Source organism: Cannabis sativa, chromosome 6 (genome assembly GCF_029168945.1).
Source record: "Cannabis sativa cultivar Pink pepper isolate KNU-18-1 chromosome 6, ASM2916894v1, whole genome shotgun sequence".
Taxonomy (NCBI): domain Eukaryota; kingdom Viridiplantae; phylum Streptophyta; class Magnoliopsida; order Rosales; family Cannabaceae; genus Cannabis; species Cannabis sativa.
Genome location: NC_083606.1, coordinates 6,308,986 through 6,322,261, shown reverse-complemented (window position 1 = coordinate 6,322,261; position 13,276 = coordinate 6,308,986). Strand labels below are relative to the sequence as shown.

The window sequence follows — 13,276 nt, the reverse complement described above, 5'->3', positions numbered from 1 at the left end:
AAAGAATATTCTGTTAAATAGAATGTTGTTAATACTATTTATTTTATAAATATGTAAATATTAATATTATTTTATATATGTTTTTTTTTAATTTATCTTTACGATATGAATTATATAAAATCAATATTTTACTTAATTCGATTTCATACATAATCAGATAGATATAGTTGGAGTTTTTACCTTGCTCTTTAATAAATTTATTATTTAATTTTAATTAATTCAAATAATATTTTTTAAAAATTTAATTGAGCTGATATTGTTAAAAATACTTCGACATATAAATTGTGATGTGACCTTTTATTTTAACTTATGCATTTGTAACATTATTTAATTATTGTAAAATTTGAAAATATATATGTATATAATCTAATATAAAACTAAATATTCCTACCTTGCACGAAACATTATCTAATTAAATAATAAAGTACACTTTGAGGTCAAACATTTTTCTTTTGTAATTATTCAATTTAAATAAAAGTTAAATTTTTTTCAAAAAAGTTATTGTGATATATTTCCATCTTGTTAATTGGTTTATTGCTAGCCAAAAGGTATTACCTTTGGCTAGTTATTTTTAAGTTTTTTTTTTTCATTAGTTCTGTTTTACTTGATTGAATCAAGTGGTAGAGTCTAAGAATTTAATTTTTTGATATATTTGTTTTTCTTAGTAGTTAGGCATTCTAATACAATTTATTTTCTGGTTGTTGTTTTGGACCATTCAGGTAGTTATTCAGTGTTGCAAGCTAAATCTCTAGCTCTTCTGATATGCTATTTGAGAACGTTATAACTTTATTATCTAAATTCTAGAGACAGTTTTTTCCCATGTTTTTGCTCGCTTATTGTTAGCAGTTCATGGTTTGGTAAAGCATGCCTTTTAGTTAGACGATTAGCTATCCTGGTTCGAGGAGAGTCCTACGCGTGGTTTGCATATATTTACATCGTAAATTCATGAGTGATTCTAATCACTACGTAAAAAAAAAAGGGTATAATTATAGTTATCTAGAATTCTACTAATATTTTATTAGGATAGTTTTATTTGTATCTGAAAAATTTATAAAAGATACTCTATTTTAATAATTATTATTAAATATAAAATATAAATCTTTACTTGATAATAGTTTTTTATTCTTAAAAAATATAATTATAAAATAAAAATAAATTGAATTTTTAATATTATAACAAAAAAAAAAATATACATAACTTAAGAAAATTATTAAAATAAAATTATAATAAATAATGTGAGAAAGAAAATTTGAAAAAAAAAATATTAAGATTGATTTTTTTGAAAATTACTTTTAAGTTTATTTTTTATTTCTTTAAATTAGGATGCACTTATAATTTTGTGAGGTGAAAATAAAATTTCTATTATTTTATTATTAGTAGTTCAAAGATAGTAGTTTGTTTCTATACAAGTGCTTCATATCAAGGACAAGATCCTGTATCAAGCAAAATGTGACAATGAAAAGAATTAGCTACTTAAAAATAAATCACTATATTTATTAATAATATATTTATTTTACTAAATCAACAAATATAAATAATACACAAGACATACAAATTATACTGTTGTGTGTTTACATAGTTTATTAATTATTTTAAAAGGTGAAAAATGATCAAATTATTTATTTATAGTTAAATTAATTATTCATTGTTGATGCTAAAAATTAGCTCAACAAAAAATTGTATTATGACATAAAATTCTTTACACCAGGTTTAATCTAGTCGAGATACATTGTTGTATCATTTTACAACATTCCCTCTCTCAGTTTCTACAATTACTCTCCTATTCCTTTGTTTTTTGAACTCAAAATACTTTTAGAATGTATTTTGATAGAGCTCTGACTAGTCTGGTGTGAGCAAGAATCAGTCTTCTTTTTTGAATGATGGTCTCCTATTTATAAGCAGAAATGATCATTGGTCCCCTTTCTTTCCTGCATTCGAATTGGTCCACGTGGACTTATTTCTCCTCGTTTTGCGTGTTTTTCTTGCTTGCTTATGTTTCTAAAGCTCCTCAAGCTCTACTATTTCTAATTCCCTTGAGCTATGCTTTGCTTTCTCAACTGGCTAAGCTCTATCTTTCCCTTTAAGTGAAACGGTACATTTAATGTTCTTTGTTATTGGTTAATGAATTAAAATTATAGTTTATAAGTTAACTCAACATGTACTATAATATTTGAATAATTAATTGGAATATTATTCTTATGATTTTAAATCTTTTTAGTAATAGTGTGAGGGTTTCTTGAGGAGTCTATTTAGTAAGTTTTCTTTTTCTTCATTAAAATTGTAGTTTATGCAGTAAAATCATACATGAGCTTTCACCATTTTTAGAGCACTGCAAGTAGTGTGTTTTACAAGATCTTATATTGAATTTTTATAATACTTTCTATTGATAAATATAAATCAAAATTAAGAGTAAAAATGCATATTTTTACATATTGTAGCTTTTAAGGTGGTCACAATCAATTAGTATTATAGTTATTTTGTTTCAATTAAACTTTGTAAATGCCTTTTATATTTCTCAATCATTATCGACAATTGTTTAAAAAAAAATAAAAAATCATTATCGACAACACTTATGTTAATAAAAAGTATTTTATTAATTACTTAAATAAAATTAACATATAACATAAGTAAGTATACATGCCTTGTACGTAACTTCTATCCAATATTATTATATATACATATTACATAAACTAATACATTAACAATTTAAGACACCCCACAAATTTATAATTAAAAATATATATAACATGCTCAAATGTCTCCATTGATATATACATGGTCTTGGGAGGGAGAAAGAACGGGCGAGTTCTCGGTCAAAAGTGCTTATAACATGCTCCAATAATAAAAGCATACTGAAGAGATGGTTGAAAACTCAGACTTCTGGCGGCAACTATGGCAATTGAAGTTTCCTCCAAAAGTCAAAAACTTTTTGTGGAGAGCTGTTACAGGTACATTACCAACTTGTGTCCAACTAGTGATTAAGCATGTCGATCTCTCAGTCACTTGCCATGTTTGTAATCTACAACCTGAAACCATCAGCCATGTCCTCATCTCTTGCCCGTTTGCATTTGATTGCTGGAGCCAATGTGCAACTCCAGTAGATTTTGATCCTGGCGGATCTTTCGGCAATTGGTTGGAGACTATCTTTAAGCAAGCTGAAGCTGATATGGTTTGTCTTATTGCCATATATAGATGTGCAATCTAGAAGGCTAGGAACAAGGTTGTTTGGAAAAGGAAACACTCATCTATTAATGATGTGCTTACTTCTGCACAAGTAGCTCTTGATCACTGGAATAAAGCTCAAGATAAAATTTCGCTGTCATCAATCTGTTTGGAAAATATCGGTGATGGCGCTGAGTCATGGACTAAACCCGCAGAAAACATAATCAAGATTAATGTAGATGCAGCACTCTTTGATAGCGACAATAAGTATGGTTTCAGAATTGTTGCCTGAAACCATCTTTGGTCACCTTGTTGCAGCACGAGCCGGTTGCCATGGTGAAAGATATGCAGCTGAAGTCATTGAAGCCATGTGGATTAAAAAAGCTTTCAGTTGGGTAAAGACCAATAATTAGCAACATGTTCAGAGTGAGACGGACAATCTTGTTTCAGCACAAGCTATTTGAAGCAACCAAGCAATGAAGTCCACTTTCGGCCTTTTAATCAAAGACTGTCAACTTTTGTTATCTACCCTCCCAAATGTTAATTTATTTTTCATTAGACAATCAGCAAACCGAGTAGCACATTATGTTGTTAGACATTCTCGGAATCAATCTCATCGTAGCATTTATGATATTTCTATTTATGGTAAACTCTTACATCTTTTGTATTTAGAATGCTAATTTATTCAATGAAATTGATATTTCATCTTAAAAAAAAAAAAAAATACATATATAATATAATTATATGATATATACATAAAAAAAAAAAAAGTAAAAAATGCTAACCGGGTTTCGAGTTTTCACAAATATTAAATCCGAATCCGATCCGATACCAAATCGAGTTACACCCGAACCTTGTCTACTAAAATTGAAATCCATTTTTTCGGGTTTCGGGTGGGTGGGTTTTCGGGTGTAAATGTGCACCCTCTCTCTTACTTAGGTGAATTATATGTTTTGACCCCCTTATTTTTGAATAATTTTATTTAATTAATAAAAACACGAAATTTGGCTGTGGTAGTCGCTGTCGGAGTTTCCAGAATACGTTTCCTCCGTCGACGTCGAACTGTCGAAGCATAGGGGTGTGGTGAGTGAGTGGAAAATGGGAGTGGGGTGGAGATGGCTGGGAACCATATGGGTGTATTGGATGATTTTAGGGCTTCATCTCCTCGCCATTCTCTTTTTCACCAAAGGATTTCTTCTCACTCGAACTGAGCTTCCTTATTACAGTAATTGCTCCGACGTTACCCAATCCCCTTGCTTTTTCACTTCTCACATTGATGATGCTAATCTCAATCAAACGCATCACCATTGTTGGACCAAGCCTGCTGTTACCCGAGTAATCATTATTGTTCTCGATGCCCTCAGGTTAATCCCTATTCCGTTCTTCTTCTTCTTTATTTTTTATTTTTTAATTTTTACATATATATATATATATTTATATATAAATGTATGTTTCAATCTCAGATTTGATTTTGTTGCTCCGAGTACCTTCTTTCAAGGTTAGCATGTCGAAATAAACGATTAGGAATAGTTAATTATGTTCCAGAAAACTCTTTACATACCGACGATAATTTTAAATTGGTGTCAGAATCGAAACCATGGATGGACAAATTACAAGTGTTACAAGAACTGGCATCTCAAAACCCGTCATCGGCTAGAATCTTTAAAGCCATTGCCGACCCGCCAACTACTAGTTTGCAGCGTTTGAAGGTCAGTGGTTCTATGCTTTCTTTTAATGTTTGACACGAAATCCCTTTACTCATCTTCGTGTAAGGTTTTACTTAACCACTTTCAACCTTTCTATTGATGGTTTATCATTGCAAAATTTTCAGTTTCCGATTTGGATTATATCCTGTTCTAGTTATGGTAAGTTCAGTATGAAGCTGGTGGAAGATCATCACTTTATCATGATCATATTTTTCTCACTGTAATGCTTTCAGGGTTTAACCACTGGTGGGCTACCAACCTTTATCGATGTTGGGAATAGCTTTGGTGCTCCTGCAATTATTGAAGACAATTTAATTCATCAAGTGTGTATTTTTTTTTTTAATTTTCTGTTCGTGTTTTTATCTATTTGCTCCTAAATTCTTGCATCAGATACATACATGTACATATAATTTGAACTTGAGAGGTTTAATTTCTTGATGTGCTTTTTACCGATGTTTTATCTCCTCTTAGCTAGTTCAAAATGGAAAACGAGTCACAATGATGGGGGATGATACATGGATGCAGTTGTTTCCTCATCATTTTGAAAAATCTCATCCTTTCCCCTCATTTAATGTTAAAGATCTACATACGGTACGTATTACTGCTTTGTTTGTGTATGAATGAGTTTCAAGTTCATTTTTTATTGGTTACTCCAGTTATTGATTACTTACCAAAACTGCTTTTATGTGTATACTTTAAATTTACTATGCCCTATCAGGTAGATAATGGATGCATAGATCACCTTCTTCCGTCATTGTATCAAGAAGACTGGGATGTTCTTATTGCTCATTTTCTTGGTGTGGTATGGATGTCTTGCTTTCTCATTAAACTTAGAATTACATTACATGCTTTCATTTCAAGTCAAAAGATGATTACTTATCTTTCCTTTGGAGGATCTTATTGGCAGACTTTGTTAGGGTCACTCACCCAATTATATCCAAAATTTTAAATTATTGTTTGCACTTTGTTGGTCTCACGTGTTTTGCTTTTTCTTATTGTTTTTAACCCCTTAAATAGGACTTCTAAAATCTTGTTTAGGTTAATAAAATTCCTTCACGTACCTAGAGCAAGAAATGATAAATGAACAAACTGCAAGTAAATCACCTCAACATACTTATCCAACAAACCTTCAATGATGTAGGCTATTATTGAGCATATTAATTGTTTGGTTCTGTGGCTAGGATCACGCTGGACATATTTATGGGGTTGAATCCGTACAAATGATTGACAAATTAGAGCAATACAATGTTGTTCTACGGGTGAGTTCCTTGAACACATACATGATTTTATTATTTTTTTTAAAGTTTTTTATAAAGAAACGTCTTTGTATGCTCTAAGCTTTTTCTGTTTTGAGCTTTATTATTAAAACATCAATATTGTTATCATGGTTTTCCTCGGCCATAAGTGAGGCTCCCTAATAAATTTTGGAGGAGGTCAAGTTTGGTCTATGTCTCTTTTCAAAAAAAAAAAAAAGAAAAAAGAAAAAAGAAAAAAAAAAAGAAAAGAAAAAAGAACAAAGAAACTTTTTTGTATAAATAATGGGGGAAGCTAAACTATACAGTTTGAAGCAAATAACAAAACATAGTTTACAAAGATCCAAGTTGTGTATTATTGATATCTACAACCCTGCTTAAGGGGGAGATTGGTTTACAATTGTGAACTCTGATTTGCTTGTATTTCATTATTTATGTTTTGTTCGATTTTAATTACTAAGTTTATGAGATCACGATATTGGCTTGATCCTAGTATTTGTGTATATGTTTATATACAATAGCTTCTACGTTCAAGGAAATGACATAAGAAATAGAAAGTAATTTCAAGCTTTTCCTTTTTCAATCTCTCTGTTTATTCAGACCCTATGAGATGGCCACTGGGCCTTGAAACTAAGCATAGGAAATTGACTTGTGAGAGGGATGTTTGTCGTGCACGCAAGTTGGGAAAGCATGCCATATGTCCAACCACCATTAGTTATTTTGCTGAAGGTAACACCCCACTTTCCTAGCATCAAAAGGAACACCTTCTCTATCTCCTGATAATGATGTCTCATGTAGGCTTATAGACTATCTTATCCTATGATCAGATCAATAGCTGAGGCTTCTTTCTAGAGACACTCTTAACGTTTTCCTATAGAAGGGACGACATTCCCCTCCCCCTAAGGCAAGCCACTGGCTTATGCTTGAGAATTATACATTCTCTCTGTGTTTCCACTCTCTCTAACTAAAGAGATTTTTCAACTAAGGACTCTCGCTTACAAGCACTCCTCTCCGTCTTATCTTGGGACAATAGCTAAAATAACATTCTAATATATCCCTCAAAAAATAACTGAATGATAGCCCTTGTGCTTGACTAAAACTTGAGGGAAGAGTCTAACATAAAAGCACAACATCGACTGGTGTTTCACATTTCCACCCTTTGCTTTTCTATATAGATTTTAACGAAATTAAGCACCAACATGTTGTATAGGAGTTTCTTGTTGTAAACATTTTAGTTTGTTTTTTCAAACTTGTAGTAATATATCCTCCTTCCTTTTTCTTTCTATTAAAAGAAATGAAAAGAAAAAAACATTGGTGAACCCTAATACGTGGGACAGTACTTTGAATTAGCCTGCTGTCAAAGCATGGGGTTTTACATGTGGACTTCTTGCCTTGAACCCTAATATGTGGTTTTTACCTATATGCACTAGTTTTCAGTTTCTTACATTATCATAAGACTTGTCTCATATGCTGTCCTACTAACCTTTCTGAATAGTTGGTATCTCATTGTACAATGCTTTTCTTTATCAATCATTGTCTAGAATATGACCATGTAGTTTCTTCAGAAAGTAATTGAAGTGCTGAAGAATGAGTCTGAACCTGGTGGACTACACGAGAATACTCTTCTGTTTGTGATGGGTGATCATGGACAGACCCTAAATGGAGATCATGGAGGGGGTACTCCTGAAGAAGTATGTTTCTCTTTCACTTTTTTTTTTTCTTCTTATATTCTGAAGTACAGTATATTAATGCGAACTTGGGGTCAAGCAGGTGGAAACATCAATCTTTGCCATGAGCTTTAAGAAGCCTCCGGCTTCTATACCATCCACATCTAGTACTTCTTCTTGTGAACTCAAATCGGTAATGCTTGCTTCTATTATGAATACATTTGTACTGGTAAGCCTGATTTGAAAATCAATTCGCTCAGCCATTTTGTTTTGCCGATCTTGTCTTTTTACTCCCTGATTAAGGAGTGGAAAAGGGACAGAAAAGACAATTCATAGAAAATGGACAAGAGAAATGTAAAAAAATTAGTGTCCGACTGAATCTGGATAGTTTAAGGAGTTATGTCACAGTAGGGCTGATGCCTTAATAGATAGAAGTAGGAAAGTACCCAGTATAAACCTCTACAGAAAGTTAGTCACCTGTATTCATTTTATCTCCTTGCAAAGAATATTGCTTTCCTCTTAGATTATGAAATCCATTGCTCTTTTCTACAAGTTGTGATAGTGATTGTAGAATTTGAGCCCATTTTGATTGCTTTTCTAGATCTTCCACAATTTTATTTAATATGGAGTTCTTTATGGTTGGCAATAAAGACTATAGTGGCTTTGTTGAATTTGGCTTTATTGGAAAAAAGAAATATTAATGATTTAGGAGGAGGATGTAAATATTAATGATTTAGGAGGAGGATGTAGATGTCATCAATAATTAATTCTAAGGTGGCGTTTGGTTACAAAATAAAAAATGGAATGGGATAATGGGAATGGTTACAGGAATAGGAATGGAATGAAATTTCTATTCTTTTGTTTGGTAAAGACTATGGAATCAACAACTGAATAAGAATTATTATGTTTGGTATGTATGGAATTATTATGTTTGGTATGTATGGAATGGAATGGAGTTTCTATTATGTTGATCAAATTGTCCTTACTCTTTTAAAAATGGTTTTTGTTTTATCAAATTATCATTATTGTACAAATTAAACATATAAATAATAATAAAATTGTATTTTATTAGATCTAATTATTAAAAAAATAACAATAAAATTATACATATAAGTAGCTGATTATCTATTTTATATTAAATATTTAAGTATAACATAATATCATTCATATAATTTAGTCCTCTCACATATATTGTAATATTAAATGTACATATATGCTTCAACGTATCATTATAATTTTAATCAATATATTTTTAGTTAGTATGGAATGCGTTTTCAACTCATTTTATTTAGGAAAGCTATTCCTTAGTTTACATGAATTACAATTCCTATCGGAATGAGTTTTCCAATCATAATAAGGAAACCAAACACTTGAATGACCCCCCTTTAAGAATAGCAATTCCATTCCTACTCCCATTTGTGAACCAAACACTACCTAAAGATTTCTGGAAGTTTATGTTTTCTGATTTTATAAGGTGTTGGAACTATCTCTTGTAATAGTTTTTCCTTTTGACTTTTTATTCCTGAAATTTTCACAATATTAAAATGGCTCCATTATTTTTCTTCTAAATAATATTTGTTTTTCAAATTTTAACCTCAGGATGAGAAGAATTTGTGTATCAATTCCGTCCAACAGGTGAGGATGTTAGTTTGTTAAGGCAAAGTGTGGAATGATTTGCAGTATTAGTTCCTGTGAGATTCATACTTAATTCAAGTCTTGTTTGCAGCTTGACTTTGCAGTGACAGTTTCTGCTCTGCTTGGTATCCCCTTTCCTTTTGGAAGGTGTAGTGTAATTACCTTGTCATATTTACTTCTGTTCGTGCGTGTTTTTTAAATTTTCACTAAACTTTGGGCTTTGATTTCTTATTTTTATCTTCTACTTTGTTTGTAATGCTGATTTCTTTTCAGCATTGGGCATGTAAATCTAGATTTATATGCTTTAGGGGCGGGAGGAAGGAGTTTTAATGGAGATGTAGAATTCTGTGAGTATCAGTCTGAATTAGGAGAATGGATGTGGCATTACGTCAACGCTCTCTGTATCAACTCTTGGCAGGTATTTATTTTATTTTTAGCTAAAATTCTTTGCAGGTATTTGCTTCATTATTTTGCACTAGTTATCTACATACATCACTTTATTTGTCTCCGCTGTTTTGTTCTGTTTTTAGATGTGTGTTGTGTTTCGGCTATCCTAGTTTTGATTAGGAAAAGCAGTGGCTGATGTATTCTTTTTGTTTAAGGTGAAAAGGTATATGGACATTTATTCTGCTTCTTCTGTTATTGGATTCTCTGGTGAAGACCTGTTCCATGTTGCAGACCTTCATGCTAAAGCAGTGGAGAAATGGTCATATACGAAGAATTTTTTTGTTAACAAAAATGAAAGCTGCAATACAGTATTGCCTGCTCTTAAGAGCCAGATTGATGCATATTCTAATTTCCTATCAAGTGTTAAAGAGCTAGCACGCTCCAAGTGGACTGAATTTAATTTAAAGACAATGGCTGTTGGTTTTGGCATTATGCTATTATCGATTTTCATTCATATGCTTGCTCTCACAGAGGTGAAAAAGAAAAATGGCATTTCTTTTTCACCATCACAAGATTCCGGAATTTCCTTCGGGCTGTTTTGTGCTTGTTTTATGGTTGCAATACGTGCTTTCAGCTTCTTCTCGAATAGTTATATCTGTAAGTTCCAACTTTTATAAGTTGATGTATGGTTGTTTTGTCAAAGTATAATATTGATGCTTGCAATATGTTTCATTTGTTTCTGTGTTTATTTGTATGGGTATTGAATGGGTGATTCTCTTAATTTCTGATCAGTGGAAGAGGGAAAAGTGGCATGCTTTCTTTTGGCCACAAGTGCAGTTGCTAAGTTAAGAAATTCAGTACTAAAGAAAAAACTGATATTGCAAGTAAGTATTGATTAAAAATTACCTTTCAAAGTAGTCTTAAAAAGGTTTTTAATCTTTATTTCACCTGAAGTCTAAGTACCATTTTTTGTTTTCTTAGGAAAAAAGTTCAAAAGTTGCGTGTAATTCTGATTTTTAAGGTTCTTTGCAGGTGTTTGTTTTTCTTCTTGTAATCATTATTGGCAGGTTTACAATTGAAGTAGGATTATCAAAGCAAACTCCCGATTTTGATTTTTTAAACATTTTCCCCTCATGGATGCCCAGGATTGCCTTTGGTCTTCCAGTTTTGTCATTTGTAACAGATGTGGTGCCAGTCATTTGCTTGATGTTATTAGCAATCTTCTTGTATAAGACTTTAAGTAGTAGCATTTCTGAGGGACTATGGAAATATGTTATCAGGGCAACTATATTAAGTTATATGCTCATAGCAGTTCATTGGGCTTCAGAAAGTAATCTGTGCGGTCTAGCTTGGGTATTCAAAGGCATTGGACGAAATTTGATTCCTCAAATGGTTTATGCATTGGGATTCACACAATTACTGTTACTAATATGTCGGCAGTCTTCCAAAGAGGGATCCCTTTACTCCTCAAAAAGCTTTATTACTAAAGCTGTGGCATTGTTATCTACATGTAGTTCGACGATCATCATGCTTTTGGGTAAACAAGGGCCTGTAGTTTCTATAGCAGCCATATTTGGAGGTAACCTTTTCTGTACTTGTATTATGTAATTATTTGATAGGATCTGCGTTACTATATAATATGTTAAGTGCTACATCCGTGGTAAATTCAAATGAAATAGTTTGTGAAAGTATTATTACAGGCTATTGCATAGTCAAGCTGGACCACAATGCTAACAATGAAGGCACCAGAAATGTAAATATTGACCCTCTTAGTGTAACACAATGGAGCCTGTTAGCTGTGTGCCTGTTTTTCTGCACTGGACACTGGTTAGTTTATTTTCTTTTTTGTGGGTTCTCTTTTCCCTCATTTTCTCCAAATAATGCTAGTCTTTCGCATCTTGGTTATTTATCCTTTGATGGCATCTAAATTTTTTAGATCATCATGCTCTAATAAGTCATCCTTTATAATATTTGTGTATCAGGTGTGCTTTTGATGGCCTTCGATATGGTGCTGCGTTTATCGGGTGAGTATATCTATACCTGCAGAGTAGTTGTGAACTATCAATGGACCTGCTGGCTAACCAAGCATTGGTTCAACAAGTAGAATTTTATTATTGGTACTCCAAAATTTAGTTTGTCATAGTTTTTCACTAGTCACTGTTTGCATTTGCAGTCATTAGGCCCTTGCTATCTCCCATTCTTGTGCATGGAGTTACTTTTTATTTGCTGAAAATGGAGTTACTTTTGTTGATTAGTGATTATATTATTAACACCCTAAACTCTTTTTCCTATTATTTTTTCCTGTTTCAGGTTTGATGACTTCATTCTAATTCGACAAGCTATTCTCCTTACAATTGATACGTTTGGCCTTTCTCTTATCCTTCCGATTTTTGGACTTCCATTTCTTGTTGGCTGTAATCATTCCACAAGTCTGACTGGCGAAGGAAAGAATGCCATATTTGCGTCATTATCCCTTGTAAGTTTATCAACTAATATTGTTCACTCGGTATGCTTTTTCCTAATTACATTGGATTTGGACATGTTCTCCTTTACTAAGGATTCATATTAAAGACCTCAGTGGTTTTCTATTCTATAATCACTTTGAAGTTAATATGTATGCTTGGTTGTTTTAGGTATATTTGATGTACGGGCTCATCATGGCTACTACTGTAACAGTCACTATGATTTGCGTCACTATTCACAGGCGGCATTTGATGGTAAAGGGGGTCATTTTCTTTTTAAATCCTTGGTTAAGATTCATTTTGTATAAATTATCAAAAACTGCACTCACATGGCATATTTCTCTACATGTACATTTCATTTCAGGTATGGGGATTATTTGCTCCCAAGTTTGTTTTTGATGTGGTGGGTCTTCTTCTTACAGATATCTTAATCTGCTTGGCCTCACTTTACTATTTTGGTAAGAATTGCAGACAACAGGATCATACTACTGAAAATTTGAGTGTATCATAATGGAAATGCTTTTAAAAATCTTCTCACGATATGAATTGTTATAAGAAAAATTTACATTTATAGGGGGCTAACTTGAGGATAGGTGAAGCATGTTGAATTCATTTTTGGTAGAAGGAAATATAACGAAATGATTGGATTCAGTTTTGTGGTCTAATTTGGGTATTTCAAGTAGAGAAATTGTGTAAATTTGTATATTATGTTAGTGTTGAGCTATAACATTTCAATCCACTTTTCCTTACTAAATAAGAAAGTTCAGGCCGGTAAGGCCCATAAAGGAATTGCCTACTACATACAAAGAATGGAGGCCTCAACCCGCACGAGGTTTCTCCGATCATGGCAGAATATCATGAGCTTGCCTCTACGGGCGTCATTGGTCTTCTAAAATGGGGAATGTGTGAGGCTTGCGCCATCAATCCTTGCAGTCAGTCAGAGCTTAAGGAGAAAGTTTGGGGTCACAATTTCAAATAATCGTTGAGACAGCTACATTTAGCTA

The 13,276-nt window shown here is 32.3% G+C and overlaps 1 protein-coding gene across 4 annotated transcripts; it reads left to right on the top strand.

Moving 5' to 3' along the window:
• The first annotated feature begins 4,113 nt into the window (after nucleotides 1-4,113).
• LOC115725084 (uncharacterized) lies at nucleotides 4,114-13,007 on the top strand. 4 transcript variants are annotated; one of them, XM_030654500.2, is made up of 20 exons: nucleotides 4,114-4,526; nucleotides 4,626-4,660; nucleotides 4,750-4,871; nucleotides 5,102-5,191; nucleotides 5,340-5,459; nucleotides 5,587-5,670; nucleotides 6,050-6,127; nucleotides 7,687-7,812; nucleotides 7,892-7,981; nucleotides 9,388-9,423; nucleotides 9,515-9,570; nucleotides 9,697-9,841; nucleotides 10,026-10,467; nucleotides 10,603-10,694; nucleotides 10,843-11,389; nucleotides 11,511-11,637; nucleotides 11,793-11,834; nucleotides 12,121-12,286; nucleotides 12,444-12,527; nucleotides 12,637-13,007. In XM_030654500.2, the coding sequence occupies exons 1-20, from the start codon at nucleotides 4,261-4,263 to the stop codon at nucleotides 12,781-12,783; spliced, it is 2,895 nt and encodes a 964-aa protein (XP_030510360.2). In that variant the 5' UTR covers nucleotides 4,114-4,260; the 3' UTR covers nucleotides 12,784-13,007. The 4 variants fall into 4 exon arrangements, with proteins under 4 accessions (XP_030510360.2, XP_060972946.1, XP_030510361.2 ...); XM_061116963.1 differs by lacking the exon at nucleotides 4,626-4,660 and having other exon boundaries at nucleotides 4,146-4,526; nucleotides 4,661-4,871; XM_030654501.2 differs by lacking the exon at nucleotides 4,626-4,660 and having other exon boundaries at nucleotides 4,386-4,526.
• Nucleotides 13,008-13,276: the final 269 nt, after the last annotated feature.